Genomic DNA, 26789 nt, shown 5'->3' with positions numbered 1-26789 from the left:
TTCGATTTTTCATCGAAAGAATTCATTTACATCCACTCTCTCTCCCTCCTTTTTCTCCCTCTCGGTAATAAATTCTTTGCTCACAGGTGAGGAACGAATATCCCTCTCGAATTTTGAATCTCTGAATCCGTGAATCTCTATCGAAAAGGAGAGAAAGAAGCGTCTCTCTCTTAAAGAACGCTTAGAATTCACGATCGTCGCTTAAACTCCCGAACAGGGATTAATATTTACCACGGCGCTTGTGGGGTTGCTTTGCAGTTCTCGCGTCCTCTCGCGCGTTCTGTTCGTCGTCCAGGGCGTTATAACTTATAATTCCTCCTTCGAATTGAAATTACATAAAGAAATTTTCGCGCGCCATCTCTCGAATCGCAATTATCGTTCTCTATATATCTTATTTTCATCCTTGATAAATCGCGCTTATCGCTCTGCTGTTTATCAAGCTCTACACTCTACATCGTATCGTTACCTTTCGGCTCAAAAACTTGCCCTTGATTTATAACGGTTTTCCGTCTAAATAACAGCGAACGGGTTCCCTCGTTACAGCGATCAGTCTCTTTTTCCACGAGGCTTCTTTTTCTCTAGGCAGTGTCGAAGTAGTATCCATTAGGGGCAACCATTTCCCTGATTGGACAAAGGTATTGGCGAAAAAATTCATCGTCGAAGGTTTAAAAATATATATTCTTGTAATTTTTTTCTCTTCTTTTTCTTCCAAGATAAGTTATAAGAGAGAGGGCGTTCGTTTAAATAATTTCAAGCTCGCGAAAACCTTGAACCTTGTCTTCCATCCGTAGTGATTAATTCGCCAAGGCTTCTTCTTCTCCTACGCGAAATCGGTCAATGAACGGGGCGTTGAAATTCGATTTGGCGAAACCACATCGCCGCTTTCTGTCGCGTTTGCTCGGGGCTTTCCTCGTCGATTATCGTTCCAGCTTGTATAGTTTAAAGGGCGTGCAATACGATATGTTAGAAGAGGAGGGGTTCACGTGTCGATGTATTCGTGATCGATTCTAGAGGAGTGGAAACAAGCTCGAAAGCGTTGGTGTATAAATATATTTGGATGTTTATTTGTTGAGTTATAATCGTCCTCTTCTAATTTTAATTAATTATAATCTTAATAACGAGCAAAATTAAAACGGTAATAATCGAAAAAATAATCGAAATTGTTAAGAGAAGTAGATTATAGTAGCTAGGAACAAATATTACTCAAACGTTTAATAACTTTTATTCCAATCCAATATTGAAACGTGTTTAATAAATTAGTTTCAATCAATCGTTTTTGTATACCGATTTTCGCGTTCGTTTTTACTTCTAATCGACTCTTTGTATCCAAACACATGTAACGTCCTACATCATTCACACTCTTCTGTAGAGTAGTTAATAATTATAATTACATCTTCGTAATTACACACAGTCTCCATTAATTGTTTCTCAAACACGGCATATCCACGACGCACACATGGCGTTGTTTACACGAATAACATGCGTATCCACATATGCTCGTACGTGTGTGCTAGCGTACACAATACGATTAATTACAGTTTCGAAAGAGAAATTTAACGATAGTCGGTTCAAGAAAATTTCCATAATACAACAATAATGTAAAACGAGATTTGAAGGAAAATAAGATTCAAAAGATTCAACAGAGTGTCCATTTGATTCTAGCATCGATGATATCAAGGGAGATGGAGGGGAAAAATACGGTATTTTATTTATTTTCGCAGCAGGTTTCCACGAAGAAAGCAAGTTAATCGGCTCGATTTTGGACACCGAAGCGGATAGAATATTCGTACGCACGAGAGGGGCGCTATTCGAAAGCGACGAGTTGTTGATTGAAATTATTCGGCTACAAAAGGGTAGTAAAAGGGAGAGTTGGAAGGATTTGAACGGTAATAGCTTCGAAAGTTTTGGGCGAATTTCGTTTGAGTTGTGGACTGGAGATTACGAATTTTAGTCTCGATTCGAGTAAGGGTTGAAATGTTGAAATTTTGATTGATTGACCGAAAGTTGGAACGTGTTTCGAGTTTACGAGATGTAGAAACTTATATAGGGAAACTGTTTTTGCTACAGTCGATTTATAGAGTGGATGATAAATATTATATAATGTACGAAATGCCTGATAATTATCGAACTTTGGTATTTCAAATCTTAAAACTTTCATCTGTTGTTTTTTCACAAATTTCACGTCTTTCCTCTAATCACGCACGTTTCAAAGCTCGAATTGAATTTTCAGGCGAGCAAACGCAGTTCCTGAATTTAATCTGCCTAATAAACTGTTTTCTAGTTTTACATATACTGTAATTTATTTTTTATTATTCCAAACACGTTAGAAAAGTTTTACATTTGCCTTTCCGTATCACAATTTTCCATTCTTTATAACGAACGTGTCATCTTACGAAATAACCGGTTAATCAATTTATTCGTCGTTCGTGAATAAATTACAACTCGATACGATGATTTTTATTTTTAAAATGTTTGATTTCGATTTTTTTTTTGATCGAATAACTCGTTGATGGTTGATTATTTTGCAAACAAATTTCCTCACGTTTTCCCTGCATATATATATATGCAACGATTTCGATTTCAATAATTTAAAGAATTCATATCCAGCGACACGAGCACAGTGTAAAAGTTTTCCACGTTTTCGAAGGTGACGTCGAAGGAAACCGTATTTTACGGAATAGTTATTTAAAAATTGGAGGCCAGCTGAGGCCACCGGTACTTACACTTACGCATCACGCGATTATACGGGTTACAAAAGTTACAAGTTGAAAAAGTTGCCGCCGTTGACCAAGCAGCAGATGTTCATTTTCCAATTAACGCAGCTCCCTCGAAGTCGGTGGTCCAGCAAACTAACATTTTCGCAAAATGAAACCGGTTGTGACAAATTCAAACGTGATCTCTGCCCTCCCCGCCGCCAACTTCATGAATAAAATTCCAATTTCACGTTCAACCAACGGCCGACGTTCTTCGCGCTACACGGAAGAAATCACGTTGCACGTTGGAAGAATGAAAGCACGAAAGAAACGGAGTTGGTGAAATTTCGAGTCGAGGAAGGAAGGTTGGATTGCTTTTTACGGGGTTGAAATATTTTTGTCCCCTCCTTCCAGTCCCGTGATATTCTCTCTTCCTTATTTCTGTAATAATTAACGTAATTTAGAGTTATATGCATATGCAATCACACTTATGACACGATCGTTGTTATCTTTAAATAGATTGGTCGGTTAATTTTAGGTAAGAAGAAAGACTATGCGAGTAAGTCTTGTATTTGGGGCGAAACATCAAAAATTCTTAATCTATATAAATTGCTCCTTTCTTTCTAGGTATCATACTTTGCGAATTAATACCTCATTATCTCTCTTTTTGGAGATTCTCTCGATCGCAAAACACAATCGACAGTATTATACACCAGTTTCAAACAGTAATGAACAATAATGAAAATACAAGAAAATACAGAAATATAATCGATACAAAAATTGTGAAAGTTACTCGAGCAATCGCAAGTACAATCGCAACTTTAATATGTCACAATGTCGAAGAATCGTTATAAAATCCACGTGAAAATAAATTAGCTCCCAAATCGAGGCGTTGAAAAGAAAAGTTTAAACTCGTTCCGCAGTTTTCCGCGCGAAAAGTCGTGCGGCAAATTCATCTATCACGGTATTAGCCGCGAATGTTGGCGGGTACACGCGGATATTAATTAAAAGAGGTGCGAATGGCGGTGGTTTTCCTTCTTTTCTTTTTCCCCACCGCTGTAAAGGTACACGTGTCCACGGGTGAGGAAGAATAAAATGAGGAAGAATGTACGAGTAGTTCGTGCCTCCCTCCTCCCGACTCTTCACTCGGTCCTCGTTCTAACATTTTTCCTCTTTGAACTAAATTCTTTGTTAATTATACGCTCCACTGGCTCGTCGTTAAATTCAAGCCTCGAATTGCGACCGCCTGCTCGAATCCTGTTACGGAGACTGACTTTTTATCCGACTCCAACGAGAGAGGGAGCCAGAGAGAGAGATTATTTCAATCGGCCCTCCGTCGATCCAAAAATATCCTTTTCTTCCTTCGAGTTTCGCGAGAGTAATACACCCGTGGACAGGATCAATCGAGGAAATCCAATTACTTGGTCGATATGGTAAATCGTGTCGTTTCTTGCTTCCAGGTTTCTTGCTATTTTTTCGAAGGGTTATTGTACTTTGATAACACGATGGTATATTTTATAAATTTTTGTAAATATTCTCAAATGATCCTCGTTTTTCGAGAATAGTCAAGGTGTAGGATTTTTAACGATTGATACGTTTAATTTATGCGCCGCTCTTGCGTTCATTGTTTATCGAAAGAATTAAACGAAAGTTTGGACGTGATTGATTAGATTTTTGGAAAGATCTAGACAGAAGATATTCAGACGAATAATTTCCTTCAAGATCAAATAAATATGATCGTTAAAATCTTAAAACTTTTGCTTCAATATTTTGTATTTTTGTACTTTGCTCTTGAGATATTTATATACCGTTGATAGTTTTAAAGAGATATGTATATTTAAATAAAAGAAGAGAAAAAAAGGATTGTAAAGAATACGAATAAATCAAGAGAATGAATATTTTTTAATTTCATTTTAAACCATATCACTTTGTAGAAATAGCATAATCAAGAATTCAATCTAGGAGAAGAAATAATACATATAGAAATAATACTATCCGATTATTTATATTGATGTAATAGGGAAAAAACACTCGCTGTTATTGTTGCATCGTAAATTATTTCCCCTTTAGTAAAACAAGCGTGGAAAAGATAACCAGCCGGCAGAGGTTCGTCTTCGTTTTTTTAATAAACTTGCTTCTTTCTTGCTCGCATTTAAATTTAAATTCAAATTTCCCTTCGAAGCTTATGCTTCGGTCACAATTTTGCGCAACGATTTCCTTCTCGTTGCAGATACCACGTTCGCAGACGTGCGTTTTTCTTTCTTTCTCTCTTTCTTCTTTTCTTTTCTTCTTTATTTCTTTTCTTTTGGCGGATAAACTTAGGGAAAATTATAATTTGTCGTATCGATGCCGCACTGTTGATTATCTGTATGCATGGTGCATGGCCGGGATGGAATTTCTTTCGTGATGATCTGCCACGTTTCGAGCATGCATTTTAATAATCCCGGAAAAACAGACCGAGATCGAGTTTAATAAAAATTCATTTCTAGCGTTGGCGGGAGAATTTGAATCGTATGTTTCACACTCTTCGCAGATTTGTAAATTGGAATTCGAAAGGAGAAAATGAAAATCGATGTTTGTAATCGAACGTTTCATTATAGTAATTGCAACTAACTCCGTGTTTAAACTCATGTATGGCGTTGTTTAATTTAACCCGTTAAAATTAGTCGTCGATCGAATTAATTTTGAAACCATTAACGATTAATTCTGTTAATCGTAGATATTGGTCGATCGGCCGGATTGAAATTTTTGATCGATCGATAATCAAAAATGATAAAATAATTTATTAACTTCACGATTAATTCCCTTAATCGTACACAATGATCGAATCAAAAATTTTAATCGATCGCTATTCAAAGTAAAAATAACAAGATAAATATTTAGCAAGCGAATAATTTGTAACATTTAACATAATTAATCAAATTAAAAATTTCGATCGATCATTAATGTAATGATGTAAGTAAAAATAGTCTTCGTCTTTTCTTGGAATAAAATATTTCCAATTTCTGATACATGAAGAGCGAAATAAATGACAGGTCACGGTTGGAACACTAGGCGCGTATGAAATAGCGATGAGTCGGTGATGAGTGGAAGCTGGGAGGAATCGATATCCCGGGCACGAGAGACGATTCTTCGCGAAGCGAAACAAGTTGGTAAATTAACACGTCGAATTGGCGCACACGTGGCCGAGTGGCCGAGTCGAACTTCCGATCGCACACCGGAACTCTCTACCTCGACGAGTTTCCGCGCTGTGTAAAGTTTCTTGCCACGATACCCTTCGGCGTTGATGCTCGAGAAAAAGGGAACGAAAAGTGGATGAGGCGCGATATAACGCGACAGCTGCGTCGTTCATAGAATTCTTGGCAACAGGAAAATTTGTAAATTGATAATTTCTTCAGAAAAACAGAAATTTTCTTTTTTTAAACCGCGAAGATCTAGAAATTTCGATTACTTTTGTTCTCCGCTTCTTTCCTTTGTCCTTTCACCGATTTTATTTGATATATCGAAGCGCGTGACTTGTTCGGCTTGAATAACTTTTCTGATTTGAATTTATACAAGTTTTATATTGAATTTCTATCGGATTTATATATCGTGGAATATATGTATATATATATTTTTGTTTCTCGTTTCATTAATCGATAATTGGTCTACGTGCGAAATAGTTATAAATATGAGATGAAATGTTGTAAAAAAAAAAAAAAAAATAAGTTTCCAATCAATGGCGCACAAAGAGAAACGAGAGAACGGAGTAATCGAATATGCATCAATCAGCAGCGAACGTCTATTCGATTTTCTTTGGGAGAATAAGTTTATGAATAAGATACAAAGAATATATTTGAATCCAGAAGAATCTTTATAGAAGAGAATACATTTATATTTAAGAATCTTTGAATCGATTTTCGTGGCGTGTTGTCAAGAAGAATTATACATTTACAGCGACCTATATAAAATTTCTTTCGAACCTTTGTCACGATTCACATTGTTTGTCGATAAAGTTGTAGTGCGGCTAAGTTCGAGATATAATAGGAATCGAATAATCGCATTCTCAACGTAAGTTACTCGAAAACGGGAAGATCACGTTTGGTAAAGCGAAGATATTACTCTCGCTTAAGTATCTAAGGGAAAGAAGTTATGGTCCTAATACTTTTCTCGCCGAAGTGAAGTTGTGGAACTGATGAAATACGAGGAGATTATTTGGCGATCAAGGAACAGTCTGCTTTAACAGATTCATAAAAGTCCAAAGAACGTGGAGGAAAAAAAAGAAAAGTAGAGAAAAGAAAGTTCTGAAAACTAATTATTACTATTCCAGATTCAAATATAGGAAAATATATTGTTTATTCCTGCAAAATTGTATAATCTCTTTTTTTTTTCTACTTTTAACGCGACAATTTTTATACCGGCATAAGAAAAGATTTTGAAATTCTGCGTTTACGCGAAACAGCTTATTCGAGAACGGAAAGGGAATATAATTACAGTAAATCTCGAGCCCGCACATTGGTTGTTCCTGAAATTAAAGCTATAAAGTTGTAACACATGTGTAACATCGCGTCACGCAAACATGGCATCGTGCGACTAATAGTAGACTTTGGTAGTACTTCCGCGTAAGAGGTCTGACGAGGAACGACCCGTTTCACCGGCGCCATGCTACAATTAAAAACCTTCAATCGCGTTGATTGAAATTTAATCTCCATCTTTTCTCTCTCTCTCTCTCTCTCTCTCCATGAAATTTCGATAAGAATTTATCGATAAATGTACGTTCCTTTTTTTCTCAACGTATAACAATATTTAATTGCGTCGAAACGATTTACGATTAACGGCTGATCAAATTAATTTCCACCGATATCTCAGTTTCGATCGATTCGAATCGAATGCGAAAACCGTAATATCAACAGCGAGGTTATTTTTAGGGAAATTTATGCCGTTGTATTCATGAATTTTATTTAAATGCATTTGTCAACGGGGCACAATATAAATTGAACGGGTTAATAGAGCGCCTTCGCGATTCGAAGCGTCGAAAATTTAAATATTATCTCCGAGATATAACAACGTGGATCGATTATTTTCGAGTCCACTCGTCCACTCTCTTCCTTTCGAATTCCGTGGAACGCGCGGCCAACGTGCATTTTCATTCACGTGACCGTTTCGATTCATCAGACTCGAACGGCCGGAAAAAGACTCCCATCCATCCGGCCATTTCATATTCCACGTTATATTTTCGCCAGCCCGAATCGATGCGCGCTTGCTGCCTCCTCTCCAATCTTTTTTTAAGATCAAGAACCACTGATATGGGATATATTTTCGAGGATTCGCGGAAACTCTTTTATTTATTAATAACTTTTTGTTCAACGAATAATCGTTAAAAATTTGCAAATACTTTTAAATAACGCGATCGAAAATAATATTTAAATTGGAAATATATTTCTGTAAGGAAGAATCCTATCACGATCTAAGATCCGTAAACAACACGGACGATATTAATACGTAATAAAGTTTTGCAGTTTTTTCTTATCTTCTTCTTATTCGAAAAATCTTATTCAAAAAATTTATTCAAAAGGCAAAAATATGAACGATCTCGTCCATAAAGAATTTCGTAATTGTGGAAATGCTCCTTGATATAGAATAGATATAGAATAATATTTATTTTCCATTTTATTTATGGTTAAATAACTAGAACGAACTATTTTTCAGTCCATCTGACTGAATTCCACGCGATGAATTCCTCAAATATTTCCAACCGAACATGTAACGCTTGGAAACAGCGTTGGAAGGAAGAACGTTAGCAACTACCCTCGAATGCGCACAACGGTTCTTTGAGCCAGTTGTTCGTGCTGCTCGGTAAGCAGCGACACGAGGAAAAATTTACAGTTCCGTTCGGTCAGGTTGCACGTCCTCTTCCTCGACCATCTCGTCGGCCATCCAGAGGAATTTAAAAAATCCTGTGGACACGTTTTTGGACACGAAAGTTTTCACTCGGGGCGCGGACAACTTTGTCCACGTTGGCTTTTTTCCCCGCTTCGACCTTCGCCCATTGTAAACGAGGCTGTTGGAGCTTTTACCGAGATTTTCCGTCCACGAAATTCGAAAAGCTGCGCCCATCGTGGCTAACAATTGTCTCGCAAATTGGCCAACCTGCCCCCACTTAATTTCTCCATGCCAGCTGGCCGACCATTTACGTTTAACAACGTTTAATACGGCGCAACGAGCGCGACTCGTCCGTGTCCGTGTTGCGTTTCCTTGCTTGCGATACTAGTGGTTTAGAAATTAGAATTACGAGTGACGTTGTTACTTTTGGCAACAATGCGCTTGCAATTTGCTCGTAATTTCGTTTAATCGTCGAACGTCGTTGTTATTTCCATAATTGTCGCCAATATGTATCGCGCGTTCGTTTCGAAAATAAAATTTAGATATTTGAAAAATTGATCGTGTTACGTAACGCGTAGAGAGTTTTCGAGTAAAAACAAGTCTGGCTGCAAATTCGCTTGCCACGTGTTCTCGACATTTCAACGTCCAACGTGTCAGGAATTTGGTTCGCATAAATCGTAACCTATGCTCTCGAGAATTATTTCAACGTAATACAATAGGTCGGGTTTCGCTTTATTTCGGTTACGTCTAATGTAAATCTCTATTGTACAATTGTACACACGTCCATTTTATTTCGCTGTCTATTCCGTCATTAGTAGAAAATTTTGTAATTATTCGTAAATCGGACATTAATTTTTTTCTCTCTTCGCGATCATCGTAATTACTCTTCTTTGAGTTCGTTATTTTTCAACGATATTGTCCCATTTTTTCCCCTCTTATTCGTATACAAAATGTATATTGTTAAAAATAATAATAAAAAAAAAAGAATTGTGGAAAAATCGCGACAAATGATAAATTTACGTAGAAAAAAAAATGTTTGAATTTTCGTTTTATATACACTTCGTCATATCCGTGTGCAAATGTTATACATTTTTCTATCAATTCTCTTTATTTATTTCCGTATTTGGTTATCGATGAAAGAGAAAAAAAAAACGATGAAATGGAATTTTAGCAAAAGATGTTTCTTAATTTTCGCGCATTTTTATTAAATCGATTTTCCCTTCCATCCATGAAATTTCATACAATTTCTGATAAGATCGTTGATGACAATTCGAAAAAATAAATTTTTATCCTACGCGACGAATAGAATAATTAATCGAAAATATTTTACCGTTTCGATCCATCTCTCTCAAAAATATTCGAAACCAATAATAAAAATCATCGACTCATTAACGTAACACGGATCCGATGAAAAGTATGAAAACAGAAGCGGCTTGAAAAATCAATTAACCAAGAAATAACTGTATTTAAAATACACGAATAACCATAACTATAGTTGTCTGTTCGCGCGATCTCGGTCACATTATACGAATAACTTATCCGAACAACTTTATTCTCAACCTCGATCCTTTATTAATTTTCGAATTCCACGCTGTCGAAATCATCGATATTCGCATAGGAAAAGAGATTGGCAAAAAAAAAAAAAGGCTTGGAGCATATAGAGCCGGTAAAAGGGCAAGACAATCAAGAGGAACAGCGCGACGATTCCATTTAACCGAGCAGATACTCCGTATATATCCCCGGCTGTATTCGTAATATATACGCGTACAGTGTACAGTGCGTGGCGCGCGCTGCCTCACGGACACACCCTGTATCGCGATACGCTCGTAAAACCAGCCTGTATCTTTTCGCTCATTAACTCGGCTCAACAATGAGAGTGGGTGTCGGCGTAGTACGTCGAGTACGATCCTTTCAACCCCGTCCATCCACACCCTACTAGTGGCGGCGGCGCGCATGCGCGTCACTCGGTCGGTTCGCGCGTAAAATCGCGACCAGTGGCGGTCAGTCGCGCGTAATACGGCGCGGGGTGCGGTTCGCTCGCGCTCGTCTCGTCACGAGACTGCCCCCCTCTCCTACCTCGACCTCGCGTTCGTTCGTTTCTCATAGTCCTAATATTCGTTCTTGCGATTCTTTTAGCGTCGTTCTATGGCGCTATTGGGATCGATGACTCTCGATACACGTTCGTTCGTACCTATGTGCCGCGTGTGAGAACGAGATATAGGAGGAGGAATGTGGTTCGCGGGAGGCTGGTGCGCCTTCCTGCTGTTGGCGCTGACATTGTACCAGGGCCACGTCCATGCGAAGAACGATAATTGTGAGTAATTCGATGAGTTATTTTCGCACACAGCGTTTCTACCGTTTGAGACTTGGAGATATACGAAGGTATATATATATATATATATATATGGTTGTGTAAGGAAAGGAGGGGAGTTTCTAGACGGACGTTTGGTCGACAAGTGGTTGCGAGAGAGAGACAGGGGTTGTCAGGGTTGCGAAGGTGTTGTTGTAAGGGGTGTATTGAAGGGATTGGACGTCGAGGTGTGGTTTGTTGGGGAAGGGAAGAATTAAAATTGGAGAAAAATTATGATGAATGACGTATCGGGAATACGTTGGTAGATTTTTTCGGGCGCGTGTGACGTTTATAAATAGACTTTTGCTGGAAAATTTTTTAAGATATGTGTAAAGTTTAATCGACTGGATTCTATCGACGAAATTATTCGAATAATGAATATCTTGGTTGGTTAGATATATCGATTAGATATATCTCGAACAAGAATTGTGCATATCGTCAACTTACTAGTTTCTTCGAATTTATTTGCGAATAATTTTGAAACGATAAAGTATGATAAATTCCGATATAATTGCTAATATATGAATAATAATAAAATCGTAGGGAAAAAAGAAGAAAAGCGCGATATGATACAAGATAATAATATCTTGAATGAAAATATTTCGAAACAGTTGTAATGCGAGGCCGTTAAATTTTCGAAAAAATTACGATTCTCTTCTAAACGCGATATTTCGGAGAGAAAAACGTTTCGATTGTTTTTCAACGTTTGTCCAAATTTCATTCCACGATACGAAGTCATTCCGTTACGACGAAACTGATCCGTAAATACGGAACAAATTAGATCATTCTTGCGTCCTTTGGCAAAGTTTTTGTTTCGAGTAAATACAAGCGCACGTTCCAAAAGTTTTGTCTAGTATGAAACAGGTCACACTGTTCACGCGACATAACTTTCAGCTATCCTAAACTTGTTGTCCTGAATTTAACAAGTTCAAAACAATAAAAACACGAGAATTTACGTCTGTTTGTTCCAGAGCAGAAACTTTTTCGTATTATTCTTCCGTGTTTCTACGATGCATTATCTATATATTTTTGCTTCTTTTTATATCACGAGTAATGATCGATATTTTTGTACAAATAATATATATTCGAATAACCGGATGCGCCGGATTACACAATAGGCTTTGTACGAAAGCTAACAAGCATATTCCATTTTGCAAGAACGCAGATTAATGTTTCATAGTGATAATTGTTTCTGCTACAATATCGCGGTAACGATTCTGCGTTATTACTAAAATAAATTATATTTTTTCCTATCCGTTAAAAACGTACGGAAAAATATATATATGGAAATACGGAAATATAAACTTGAAATCTCGCACAACATTACAAATCGTAAATGAAAAAAGTCGATATGAAAATATAGAAGCCGCTATCATAACAGATAACGCTATTCATTAGCATAAGAAACTCGCTCATTTGAATATTTCTAAACATGTAAGAATATCGAGTCGCACTTTCAACTCGATAAAACTGATTAACTCGTTAATAATCGAACTTGCAATTGCCCCGCAAATTAATTCCACAAATTTTCATTAACGTCTGCTTTAACCATTTGATGCCTGACTATTTTTTCGCCCATTATCCTGACATTTAAAAGCGGTCGACAATTCATTTCATAAATCGCGGAACGGAATCGCAGCACGGACAAAAGAAGAACAAAACCACGTTTCCCACTCGTCGTCGGGGACAGATTTCCATGCTCGAAGCGGAAAATCTCCTCGCCATTATGCCGGTTGGGGGGGGACAAAGCCTGTCTAAGCGATCTTCTTTCCATCTCGCCGCGATTAAATCCAGGGATACCTGGCCACCACGGTCGCCGGTTATCGTGCCGCTTAATAATCGGAGCGAAGGCGGTTTAAACCGCGGAAACAGTCGTCCCGAGATAGATTAACGGCTGACGATCCGTTGTGTCCGAGGCAAATTTTCGTCGCGCTCGAGATTACGGTATTTCATCGTCGACAAAGCGTTTTGACCATGCGTGCGCGAGGGAGGAGAGAAGAGAGAAGGTTTGGATTTCCAACCAATCACAGCCGAGATCTATTCAGCAAGATTTACGCGACGAACACGGAGGCCTCGGCGAGAGATATTTGCACCCGCATTTGCATGCGTGATTAGGCTCGATGCTGCGAGCTACGAGGTTTTGTCGATATTTCGCGCGAGTTTCGCGCTCTATTATATTCGAGAAGATGGCTGGAACTCGTTTTATTATATATATCGTGTATATTTTTTCGTGGTTTTTATTAGATCCGTAAGTTTAGGATTCTGAGTTAAATTTAAAAATCCAAGCGAAAAGGTATAACGATCTAGGTATATATTTACGATAAAGGTTAAGGAAATGAATGGTCAATAAATTTTTCCTCGAATGCGCTTACATAAAAATCAAATAAGAAATTGCAAATGATTGGTTTATTTGTTAATATATCTCAAGTATCCGAAATTAATAAATATCGATATGATTTCGATATCAAAACAGTTTTGCAAGTTTAATTATTAAATTAAGATCCGAAAACTAACTTTTATTTGTTGATAATTCCTGAAGACGTATAAAATTCATAGATATCGAGCGGATGAGATATCGGAGAATTTTAAATTGGCGTCACTCCAATAATTTTCTCCCGATTCTAATTCTTATAATTTAAAATGACAAATTCGATGATAAAATTTATAAAAATACATGGAAATGTAATTTGTTTACTTCGCACAATCGATCGATCGATCCAATTTCTAAAGTCGTACGAACTGTGAATAATTTGCGTTTCTAAATTAAAATATTCAGGTCAGATTTGTTTAAAATAATAAAACGATTGCACGGTTCTCGGGATGTTTTATTGGAATCTATCAAATTTACAAACCGTATTTCGCTTCCTCGCTACTATATTCCTTTATAAAATATTCAACGGGCTTAATGAGCGCGAAAGCAATATTGGAAATATCTCGAGAAAGCCGTTTGTCCTACATTTCGGATACCCGTAGATGCACTAATAGCCTAGAATTATAATGCGAATATATGCAGCTTGAAAATTATTTATAAAAGCCGCAAACGGGACGGCCCCTGTACGTGGTATCGCAACTTCTGGATCGCTTTTTTATTCCTGGAATAATACATTTCTACGGAACCCTTCATATGCTACTATTGATCCACGATTCCACGATTCTACAATTCGAATATCTTCCATTTCGTTCGTAACCGCATCCTCCAACCTCGCCCATCATCTTCGAAACGACGCGCATCGAAACGCAGGAGGGGGAGAAAAAAAACAAAAAAACTGTTCAACCACATCTTTTAATTCCCAACTCCTCCCTCTTAATTCTCACGACTATCACACCCTCTTTACCCTCCATTTCTCGACACCCCCCGCGTCTTCGACCATCCCGCGCGAATCGAAACGCGCATCGAACAGAAACAACAGGCTTTCCAAACTCTCCTCCTCCTATCTCGACGAAGGAAGAAAGGAAGGAAGGAAGCATCTTCGCTCGCCGATAACATTGTTTCCAGTAGTTGTTGCGGGCAGAGTCGCGTGCGGATCAGATAAAAACGTGGGAGAAGGGGGAAGGGTATCTCTATCCGACACGGGGTTGGAAAAATTTCGTCGGCGCGAGCAACGTCGGTGGTTCTCGGCTCTCTCTCTCTCTCTCTCCTCTCCGAAGTGCTTCTCGCGGCTTAATACGGATAGCGCTCGGTTGCCGCTCAGACGAGCCGTGGCGCGCTCCAAGAGAGAGTAATATTGATCGACGGAGTAGCGGGCTTACATCGTCCCAAGAGGGAGAGAGCAGTCGAAGGGAAGAGGGTGGCGAGCGCTCGAGGGTGGCAGAGCGCGCGAGAGAGAGAGAGGGAGGGAGAAAGAGACGGAAGAGTTAGGAAGGGAGAAAGGGCTGGTTGGTGGTTGCTGGAGGGTCGAAGGGCCAACGCGCACAACCGTGGCCAAAGGGTGGGTGCTGCCTCTCTTTCTTTGTCTCTCCTTGTCTCTCCTCTTCCTGGACGCGTCCCGTTTTCTCCTTTTCTCTCTCTCTCTCTTTCTCTGCGTCTTTGCGTCCCTCGCTCGGTTTGTTTTGCACGCGACTTTTCGTGGAACCCAAAGTTCTTTGTAGTTACTTCGTTCGTCTCAAAGTTCCCTTTTGAGGGACCGTTTCTTCGCGCGATTTAATTTTTCCTCCTTTTTTTCCTCTCTCTCTCTCTCCCCCTCCTTATATCGTTCCGCCTTATTTACCACTCCCTCCTTGCTCCGCTATTATCTTTTCGAATCTTTTAAGTGTCCAAGTGAGGAGATGTATTTGAGAAAGCGTGCAAGTAGATCGAACAAAGTTCGCGATACGGCGAGTAAAAAATTCATGAAATATTCGTCATTGGAGAATTTCGAGACAGCACGTATAATATACGAAACTTTCGTCATCTTTATTCGCCTGCTGGAAATTTGATAGTCTCGCGGTGCGGGGTTTGTCGGTCGGTTTGGAGGGGGAGGTCGAAGGGGGCGCGAGATTCTCCTCCGGGAAATGCCGCTCTGTTTCGTTCTAGTTCGCCCATTGCCGCGGAAGTAGACTTTTCCGGGAGAGCTCCTTTCCCTTGGCCCAAGATTTACGAGCGTCGGTCCACGTTTCAGGGGCGGCGAATTTACGCGCGGAGCCCGGCGTCGTTCGACGGTCTAAGGGAGGCGAGCGTCTGTGCGTCGATTGGCCCCCTCCTCGTCAATTATTCGTGATTACATTACGCGTGTCCATTCACCGTGGTCGTTTTAGAAGCTACGTGACCGATAATCGATCGATCTTTGTCGAATTTGTTCCCGCTGTGGGAGGCTTGGAACAAAGAGAATTGAAATAAATTTTTAAACAAATTATCGAGAAACGAATTATTACCAATTCTCTTATTTGCCCATTTATTATAAGAATAATCGAAGAATAATTTAATCTTTTCGTTCCACGAATAAGTATTTGACGATAAGCCGTATAATTCGTTCGTTAAAGATAATTTTGGAATGATCTTTCTTGGAAGTTTGCATTGGAAAAGTAGCGGGCAAGAATCAGGACAAAGAATAATTTTTGGAACATTTTCTAAAATAAAATGTTTTTCTGTATAATGAAAAAGAATTCTTTTCGTTATTCAAATATTTTGTTTGTATCATTTAAATTAGTTTAATTAATCATTCGGTCAATTTGAATCAAGGATAAAATGTTCGAGATCGATCGAATATTTGTTTTTTTTTTTTTTTTTTTTAAAATAAAACTCAAAAACAAAATATTTCTCCATCGTTCCATTATTTCTATATTTATATTTTAATTTCTCAATTTCAAAATATCCAAAAATATCCAAAAATCTATTTAAAATAATTGTGCAAAAGAAACAAGATTTCTCTAATAAATTCATTTCGTTGACAAGGAAAGAAAAATTCTTGAAAAGTAATTTTATATTACACGACTCTCGTTCCACATCAATCGTTAATTTTCACTCGAAGAAACATCTGATTTACAATTCTCTACCGCACTCCATTCATCTTACGCGCTAATGCAAATTTACTCTTCCGATACGTTCAAATACTTGCGCATCTAATTCCCGTACCATCTCAAACACACGTATACACACAAATTTTATCCGCAATCTCTCTCACGAATCCATGCATTCGTATATCGAATCAGCCCGATCTCCTCGCGAAAGAAACAACCGTTCCATTTCCAATAATCGTTACGAGACATTTAACCATCTGTTGCTCTAATTCCATCGTTCACCCTCCAATCCCTCTCATTTAAATCTTCCACCTTGTCCAGGGATCCGATAATCCATTGGCCAGAAATTAGCCACGTTTCCTTCTGCGATACACACATTCGTGTAAAGAATCTTTCGTTTAGTTTTCTTAAAAACAAATAATACTAATCCTTAGTTTTCCTCTCTAGTCTAATTTACGAAATCTCCGAAATCGGCCAAAGATCCATCCGCGTTAGAATTTAATGTTTTCTTTCGTGATCTAGCTTTCTGGAAAAAAATTTTTCTTCCGAACTTATTAAATTAATTACCACCTTTATTGATCCAAATTTGATCGCGCACCATCGAATCCCTCTCGTTTGCGATACCTTGGAGATATTTCAAAGACGCAGCAAGCAATCCCTGCCAAGAGTTAACCGCGTATCCTTCCGTAATCCGTGACCAGATACGCGATACTTTTATCGAGAATCTTCGTTCCCTCGAGAGTGTTCCCGGCCCACATTCGAGCACAAGGTTGCGACCGGCTGCAACCACCTCATGCGGAAAACTATCTCACGCCTCTGCTTCCGATGACCCCCAGGCAACACGAGCGAAAACTTTTCAATCGAGTTTCTTCGCCGCCCCCTCTCGTTTCTCCTCCTTATTTTTTCTTTCTCCTCTCTCTCTCTCCCTCCTTGAAACCACCCCCTTACGACTTTCAGCCGTGAAATTGTCGCGAGCGAGCGAGTTTTATCGAATTCGCGAATTAATTCGCTCCCCTTTGCCGCGTTACGATTCATTTGCTCCGTAAGTTGGCTTCGAGCTGTAACGAAGTTCGGGAAAATGGCGCGATAGGCCGAGGAGGATTCTTCGGAGGAGAAGTTGGAAGTTGAGGGAAGAAGTAGAGGAATTGGGAATAGTTTCGAAGAGGAGAAGGAAGTTTTGGATACTTTGCACGGAATAGTCTTGTTTTTAAGGGTTGTACAACCCTCTCCAACATCGAATCCTTCTTCTTTCTTTCTCCTTTTTTCGTTTTCTTTCGTAATAAATTTGACAATCGTCCTGATACTTTGACACGATATCCCTTTTCTTTTTTTTTTGATTATACTTGTTCCGTCGTGTCGGTCGAGCAATCTTTTATATACAGATTAGAAGAGAGGATCTTATGTCTCACGTCTTCAATCTTTAGCTTTTCCTTCCGACTAATCTGTCACATGATATCTATTCTCATGGATGCATGCTATACTGATTTAGAAGAGATCCAAAGTATAACTGTATCGAGAAAATCGAGCTCTGATATTACGCGTATCGAGAGTAAATATGCTCCTTCTTCCTCTTTTCCTTTCTCTTTTCTCTTTATCGATTAAATGTAACTCTTGTCGCGACTTTTGTTGCTCCTATCCGCAACAGCAATCGTTAGACTTTTTCCCTCTGATTTTATCCCTCTTATCGGGCTCGGTAGACCGTATTTAATCGCAGGTGCATCGAAATCGAATTCGCTATTATCCTGGCGATACGCGAATCAATCGGCCGTCAATCGATTGGATAATTCGTGGCAGGTTGGCAACGGCCCGGGGACAAGCGTTAGGGCCCCGATGTCTGCTTCGCTCGAGCGAGTTTAAAAGTCGATCAAATTGTTTCTTATCGATCGGATGAAACTTTTACAACCGATCCGCGATCTGTCCTCCCTGGAACAGTTTCCACAGAGAAACAAGTTTCCGGAGAAAATGCGGGTTAATTTCTATCTGAAAGAAGCGAGAGACCTTTCGTTTACGACCGTGTAAATTTATCTGTACGGAGAGTTTATGTTTCGGGGAAAATATTTTCGATCGTCTTTAACGATTCGAGGGGTATTTTTACACGCGATAGGATCGATATTTTGTTAATAATCGTGATTACGGAGCAAATATCGCGCAGGAAGATCGATGGAAGACGTCCAGATGAATTTTATTTTGGAGGAAAATATTAAAATATTCAATATTTCCCGATCGATTTTCCAGATATTAGAAATAGAAATTGAAATCGAGTCGAATTCCGTTCCGATTCTGATCTAATAATAAATTTCTCGGTTCACAGATCACATAAGCGACGTGTGCAAGAACAATTACATGCGAGATCTGTACAGGAAGATAGACGGGGCGGTTCTGCAGTCGCAGCTCGAGAAGGACCTCGACTGCACCATCACCTTCCAAACACACAGCATCCTTCAGCGGTTCATGCTCCGTTTCGACCACCTTCAATTGGACTGCAACGATCACCTTTACATCTACGATGGCGCGCACGCGGTCAGCAGTTACAAGGTAAATCCCCGCCGTTTCATTTCTATGTCGGCGTAACCGCCCACATCCAATAATGGTTTACACCGACTTCGTACTCCATCCTGCCGGAAACGGACTGCAACTCTGATCTGCATTCAAATTGGTATATATACCAAGGGTGGGTGTAATATCGCCGCTTAGTCGCGAATTTGCATCCGGTGGAAACAGTTTTCGGCTTGGATGGCCCCTCCTCGTTCCGTCCAGTAGTTATTGTTTGTTGTTCGTTACGAAATCTCGCCGATTTCCAAGGGAACTCGATACCGTGCTCCTCGAATTTAGTCCTGGTTTCAAGTACAAATTCATCGGGGTACGTAATCGTCATTCTACCCGTTCGAACGATAAAGTCACGTTCACACGGTGGGATACGTTTGAAAATTACTGTTAATATTCTAATAATTCTGTTAAATATTCTAGATCGATCAAAGTCAATATTGATTTTTCACGAGTGTGGGAGATAATCGACGACACGATATCTCGCGTGAAATTCACTTCATCCTTATCTTCGAATGAAAATGACGACATTTATTCTCAGTGGCGACGAGTGGCAATTTCGAGAGAGAGAGAAAGAGAGCGGAAGCCGAATTTGAAAAAAAAAAACATATCGAAAACATTAGCTCGTGTAAATGGGATTTCTTCGATCGGCGAGTTCGTCGATCGATTTTCTAATAACGCGAAGTCGAGAGGAGGATGAAACGTGGCTTTCTGCTCCCGATTAACCGTTTCCAATCGTAATTGCCGATCAAAAGATGAAGCACTAATTGCACCAGGAACGACATTATTTTTCCATGATTATCGTCGAGGACAATGGCTCCTTCCCTCCCCTTCCCCTCTCGATAGGGGATTCCAGTTGTGAGGACCATTTTAATGTATTCCTCTCATTATGGATTCGAAGCATGGCCACCGGTGAGCAGAGACGGTGGAAACTTGCACCATTAATCAAGATTCGTCTCTCGGTAGAAAGGAGGTAGTATGCTTCGTTTCCCTTCGTCTCTTTTGTTCACGATTTATCTTTCTCTCGATCGGCCGAGCTTTCGATCTCGAATTATTCCTCGAATGCTACTCGAATCGCGGATTTGTCGCCGATGTCTCCCTCCTCCAACGACCGATATCGATCATTTATAACGATGAACAAAGAATTTATCGAAGAATTCTCCTTTCCTTTAAAATTTATCCATCGTCACGTTTCCAGTTATTTACACTTGATTTCCCTCTTTATTCGCGATTAGATTTTCGCGAAACCTTCGAAAATACGAACTTTATCGCGGTATTTCAATCCAGGTATTTCAAACGTCTCGAGTTGAAATTTAGATCATTGTTCCAAATGCTTCGGATGTCTTTCACGGTAGATGCCGAAAATATCAGGTCATTCCACCTATACCTTTCATCTTGCAAAGAAATATTAAAATCGTTTGCCCTAAATTAGTTTGCCGGGAGATACACATCACTCTTTCGAACTACTCGAACCACGTTTTATCAAACGTGGTTAACGTGAAATATAAGACGTTAATGAGCCTTCAACTTGAAAAATGAAGGAAAAATTCATCGAGCAGTTGAATATAACGTTATACGATAAACCTTACTTTTCTTCTTTTTTTTCGTGGATTTCAAGTCTCGTAAATAATAAGATCTCGAGTTTGTTTTGCGAGTTCGTCATGCGATATCGCAATCCCTCACGGATTAAAGACTTTAACGACCACTTACCTTTAACGTCGTTTCCAGAGATCGACCCGATTATTCAAACGATTCTCATCGTTTTACCGATTGGCTGAAATTTATCGCAACCGGATAGGTGTTAACTATTTTTTAAACATCGCGGCATCCGTGCACGTTTTCATCACGGACGAGGTAAATTGTGCGTATTTATTTTCACGGCTAATAGAAGGAAAGAGGGGCGTTGCTCTCGGTTTTTTCCATCCATGAATACCGGCCACGTTGGCCTCGTCTCCGACGTTTATGAAAAATAAACATTAACGACGCTGGTCGTGAAATATCTTTCCAACTTGAATCGCCGCGCTCTTCCTTCCTCCATCACGCATTCCTTTCTATACCCGTGCATCTTTCTGCGTGTCGTTACTTCTAAATAAAGCGCATATTTACGAAATTACTCGTATGGATAAGACGCATGTACAAAACGCAGGATTATTATTTTTCGTGCCGCGTGTATTAAAGATTTTGAAGTTGTTGAAGTTGTAATAATAATTACGAGATGGATAATAACTGAGATCGTTTCACAATTTTCGATATTTTCGATCGGTTCGTGATAATTTAAATATTATAAACGCACGAAAAGTAGAATTTTGTAAAAAAAAAAAAAAGAGAAAAAGAAAAAAGGTTTCCTCGAATCCTGAAATTCTTACAAAATACCGTACTGGAGGATGCAATTATAACAACTTGGGATGTTTGAGAGAACTTACAAGTGAACTTTATCCTTATGAGAAAGTTTCCAACTTCGTGACCCATTTTCCCATTTTAGTGAAACCGCTAAAACAATTTCAATCGAAGATTTAATACTCCACGTGTATATCAATATCGCCAAATAAATCGAATATCGCGATAAATCTTTTAAAGTTAGAAATTTATTTCAAAATTAATTCTTTTTTTCTTTCTTTGCTGTCGAATATTGAATTTGAAACGATATTAAGATAACACGCTTGTGTTTGTCGAGGAAGATATTACTTAAATCGGCCACGGAAAAGTTACACAAGTTGCAGGAACGGATATCAAAACGGAAAAACAAGCGTAATTAACGTGATTAAGCGTAATTATTCCAGAAGGAAAATTCTTCCTAAATAAATCCACATTACAGCCTTACGTTCTTCTTCATTTTTATTCGCTGTCGTTATTTTATTAATCGTAACACAGCGTGACACCTTTCTTTGTGGTTGATACACTTGTAAAAATCACACAAGATCAAGGCAACAAGCGAAGAAGCCCTTTGTCAAGAGACAAGACACGCGATGGATCTCGTCGACTCTCTAAAAAGAAAAACCAATCTGTACACGCAAAATATAGTCACGTGAAGTTACAAATAAGCTTCTTCCCACAAAGATATTAAAATGTAATTTAAATAAAATAAAATAAAAGAGAAAAATAATAATAATAACTTGAAACTTTTGAACCGTGGCTATGCCATCATACATTGGTACGATAACGGAGAAGAGAGAGGGCAAAGAGCATAATGCAATTTTGCATAATGGCGGTTTAACTTTAATCTTTTTTATGATCCGCGTAATGACCCGTTAAGCGTGGCCCTTTATTACTATCTCTGCCCTTTTCTCATCCTTGTTCTTTTTCACATTTTTTTCAACCAGCCGCCCCCACATTTTCCGCCGAGAGACGCCTTAATTTCTCGCCGATCGAGGATCATCCCTTTCCACAGAGAGGATCCCGAAAACGCGTGGAATGTTGTGACGCGTAAACGAGAAGGGGTTAACCGCGTGGTAATGCGGCCAATTGGATTTTCGTGGCGCGAGCTTTTTATTTCCGAAACGAAAGCGGAAACTGCGGTGATTTGCAGAACGCGTGGTGGAATTCAGATCGGATCCTGTTTCGATCGATCGGCGCAACGGAATTCCAGCATTTGCTCATTTTTCATCGGGCGTCAATTTAAAAATTGAAACGTTCTCGAGCGAAAAAAAAATTATGACGTCGATCCCTCTTTGTGGAAATCGTTTCTCTCTCTCTCTCTCTCTGTTTTGTTGGTTAATTAAAGCGAATATAGCGAACGATATCCCTTCCAATGTCTGTTTACGATAGCCGTTGTTCAAACGTTCGCTTATCCCCTCGATATCCTCCAACCCTACGGTGAACTACCCCGATTGTCTTGGAATTTCCCCTGTGGTTGACACTGGGTGGTAACGCACGGACCAATTATTTCGATCGGGAACTTGTACCGAATAAATTTTTTAAATTTATCCTTGCATTTATATCGAAACTCGTAAAAACAACTCGTGGAAGAAGTCATAAAGAAGAGGGATACGCGTCGAATTAAGCGAAATTAATCGAAATGTTTCTCGTAGATGGAATCGACGAGGACGATAAACCATTGGGAGGAAAAATTGGGGCAAAAATACAAAGGGATGTTTCCCTTAAGAACGCCTGCGCGACGTTCAACGACATATCGACTTTTCGTGTGTTCCATCTTTGATAGATAGCAGAGGCACGATAAAGTGGATCGCGCGATTATTTTTTCGACCACGCGCTCTTATTTACACACGTATCGCGACAAGAGGTATCCTCTCCTCTCGCAGAAAGAAGAAAAGGAAAGAAAAGGGGAAAGAATAATCAACAAGTTCACCGCTTCCGTTTCGAGGCAGGGATAAAAATGGGGAGACAAATGGAGATTAGAAGTATCGCGGAAAGAAGCGCGACGAAGCGAAATTTCGTGTCGCGCGTTCTCGCGTCGAGCGTGAACGAAATCCGCTTGCGAGGAGGGACGTCGCCGCGGAGACAGCCGGATTTAGCAGCTATTTGGACAGCACAATGGGACATCATAGAGACGTTTCACGCGCGGTAATATCCTGGCTGTCACCATGACGACAGAGCTTGCGTAATGGCTGTGTTCTTGTTACGTGGAAAAATATGCCCGCCGCTCGTGATTTTCGGTTCGCCGAATTTTCTCACGTTTCGCCTCCATTTTTCGGAGGGAGATGGGGATAAGTATCGTTTGCTCGATCGAGGATTGCTTTTTCTCTGATAAATTGGAATAAATCGCAATTATCGTGAGAATAAAATGTAAATTTAAATTTCTACAGTTATAAAACGTACAAGATAAGTTTGGATGTCGCGCCATTGTTCTTCCAGGTCAGCTACGTGTAAATTATGCATACGTTGTTTTAGTTTAGTTGGAGAAGATAGTTTTGAAATACGATAAATATGTGGTTGTGTCGAGTAATGTATGCAGAATATATGTAAATTATATAGATACACGGGAACGGTGTGTGGGTTTACTTAAAGTTGCTTCTAAAATTTCTCCGTCCGAGGTAACGAGAAACAAAATTAGGAGAATTATGCGTTTACCGGGAACACGTATGATAACTTGGATTAATTTTAACGAAAAACTAATTAATATCAAATTTTACTATCCGACCGTGCATCAACAAGTTTCTCTTTTAGGATCGCGTTAAATGCACCTTTGACTTCCGACTGCGTGACTTCGGAGTTCATCTTCTCGTAACTAATGTACCAAATTTTCTACCGCAGACTTAATTATTATCATCAAGTTTCCCTGGAATTGGAATATTGGACGCATCGTTTTCTGCTAAGTATTTTAATTCTTACGAAAAATTGTTGACAACTTGATTTAATTATTATTCATCCAGAAGGATGGACGAAACAAATTTCTCTGAAATTCCAATGTCGGGCACACTTTCATTCCACTGTGTCCTCAGACTCCATTTTCTCGTGATTAACCATACGTGTGTGCTCGGGCACACGTGTACTCGCTCACGAAATAATGATCCCGGGACTATTATCAACGCCACACATGACCTAAATCTTGCTGGACTATTTTGGTCGAACACAAACGATCTTATCCTTTTGGTAAACCGAAACTCGAGATTTCGAATATGTCGTTTAGAAAGATCTCCTATTTTCTAGAAAATTATTATCGCGTGTTTTATGCTTTGTATTTTCAAAGTTATCCTCATGTTAGATAATATTATCACAGCTTCCGATATCAATGAGACGTCGTCGAATCTCGAGGACCGTTTTTATATACACGAAGAGAAGTTGCTTTTCAAGATTCAACTTGGAGATCGCTCGCGAGTGATACTTATCGCGAAAGCTGGAAAAATTCGATGAGCTCGAATGGAGGAGGTTAAGGGGTTGGAATTTTTTTCTTTTTATTTTTTTTCCCCCTTTCTTTTTTATTCTTATCGACGATAATTTGACAAGAAAATTTTTAGAACCTTCCTCCCTTCGATCCTTCGGGCGCTTTAATTAGTAATTTTATTCTTTCTCTCTCGAATTGCGAGAACGGTGGGGAAAACGAGTGGATGAAGATTGAATTTATCAAGTATTCCGTAAAATTAGATCTTAGAAAAGAAACAATTAGATTCTTATTCGAGAAATTGATTTTCTGCTCGGCTATTAATCTTCTTTAAAATACATTTAAATTATTGGATCGATTGATTTATTTTTACAAGATGTTCGTGATGCACGTCTAATTAACGAATATATCTATTTCGAATTAATAAATTTTTTTTTATAATCGAACGAAATGTACAATCGAGAATTCCATAACGTCACTTTATGATTCTCGTAAAAATGATATGTAAAAATGATAGATAAATTAAGTAAGATTATAAGATTATAAGAATCGAGAGCGAGACCAGCATGAAACGATTACATCTGTCAAACTTTCACCAACTCCGACGAAATACGTGAATTTAAAAGATTACGACTACGGGTTGTCATCGTCATCGAAAAAGCTACCCGCATCGTGCTATATATGCGAGGCAATAACTTTAACAAATTCGCACAACTTCCAACATGTAGATTGCACAAACGGATGTAAATTGTCTCGCATGCAAATTATCTCGCAAAATATCAATCACGTCGAAAATACGTGATACACGTGTGTATATGTAAAACGAACAACGAATCATAAAAGATTTCGATTCGTACGTCGTTTAAGTCATTCGTGGATCACGTTATCGAATATATTGAAAAGTTAATTTTGCAAAACTCGAATTTGAAAAATTGTAAATTCTCGACATATGTCGATTCTCGAAAATTCAAATTAGATTCGATGTAATAAAAATATGATAAAAATGGGGAAAAGAAGAGAGAGAATAAGTTCTAATTTCTGTTTCATGGATACATCGAAATCATACGTCAAAGAAAGTTCGCGTTATCAGTCTCGTTTCTCTTTTCAATCGGACAAAAGGAAGGATTCTTTGAAGGTTTCTTTTTCATCCCCAGCTTTCTATTCATATTCTATACGACAAGATTTTCACTCGATACGTGACCCCGTGACTTTTCACGAGAATTACATTTATATTTGCCAAAAATGTCCGTCAGCCTTGTCATTTCCACGATATCATGTCGATAAATCGAGCATTTCATTAGATACCAGATTGAACCATTAATCAGAATAATGAAATTATTCGTCGAATCCTTGGGAAGTTCCGTTTACAGGAAGGGGGCTTATAGAAGGGATATTTGTTTTTGTCAAAGACCTTGCTATTTTCCACTGAAATATGGCGAAATTTATTACCAATAAAGGGAGAATAGATGCGATTCGGATAGAACAGGATAATTCAAATGGGATCGTTTATCGTTGATTAATCGAAGCATTTATAAAATTATTCTTACTATCATTGACGAATGATTTATTTACTTTCTAAAAATTTCTCTCGTGTTCTCGAATGTGTTGGAAAGAGATATTAAATCATTGAATCATCTTAATTATCGTTCGTCCATGTAATGATCTTCAATTTAACCGTTATGAAGATTAACGACTCTTCGAAATTGAGAAGAATTTAAGAATTTTTTATCTTAACATAGGTAGTTCCCATATAAATGACAATAAACTCGTCAAATGGAACGATAAAGAACTTTGATAACGATTTTAATTTATAAATAGAAAAACGGAATAGAATGGAATTATTTAATTATTTTCCTTTTATTTTGAAGTTTTGAAGTCGTAAATGCTTGAATAGAAGATGCATCGATATAATTACGACTCTTAATGCGAAGTATGCGATTAAATCGACAAAATTATACACACTTTATCTGAGATCAACAAAATGATAGATCGTAAATACATCGTTGATTCCTTTAGACGATCAATAATTTTTTTTTTTTATTATCAAAAATTAAACCGTAAGAAGATGGAAATCTTTTCCGAGAACGAAAATATTAAATAATGTAGTTTTCTTTGAACCGAGTTA

General features: G+C 38.6%; 1 protein-coding gene across 1 annotated transcript in view; it reads left to right on the top strand.

Annotated features, from left to right (window-relative positions):
- Positions 1-26789, top strand: part of LOC108002113 (uncharacterized) — a 171250-nt gene that overhangs the window by 76453 nt on the left and 68008 nt on the right. The window contains exon 2 of the mRNA XM_062086141.1: positions 18653-18876. Within this exon, the coding sequence (XP_061942125.1) occupies positions 18653-18876 (224 nt within the window). The remainder of the gene's footprint in view (positions 1-18652; positions 18877-26789) is intronic.

Source organism: Apis cerana, linkage group LG1 (genome assembly GCF_029169275.1).
Source record: "Apis cerana isolate GH-2021 linkage group LG1, AcerK_1.0, whole genome shotgun sequence".
NCBI classification, from domain to species: domain Eukaryota; kingdom Metazoa; phylum Arthropoda; class Insecta; order Hymenoptera; family Apidae; genus Apis; species Apis cerana.
Note: the sequence above shows the minus strand (reverse complement) of the source record. Positions and strands in the feature narration are given on the sequence as shown.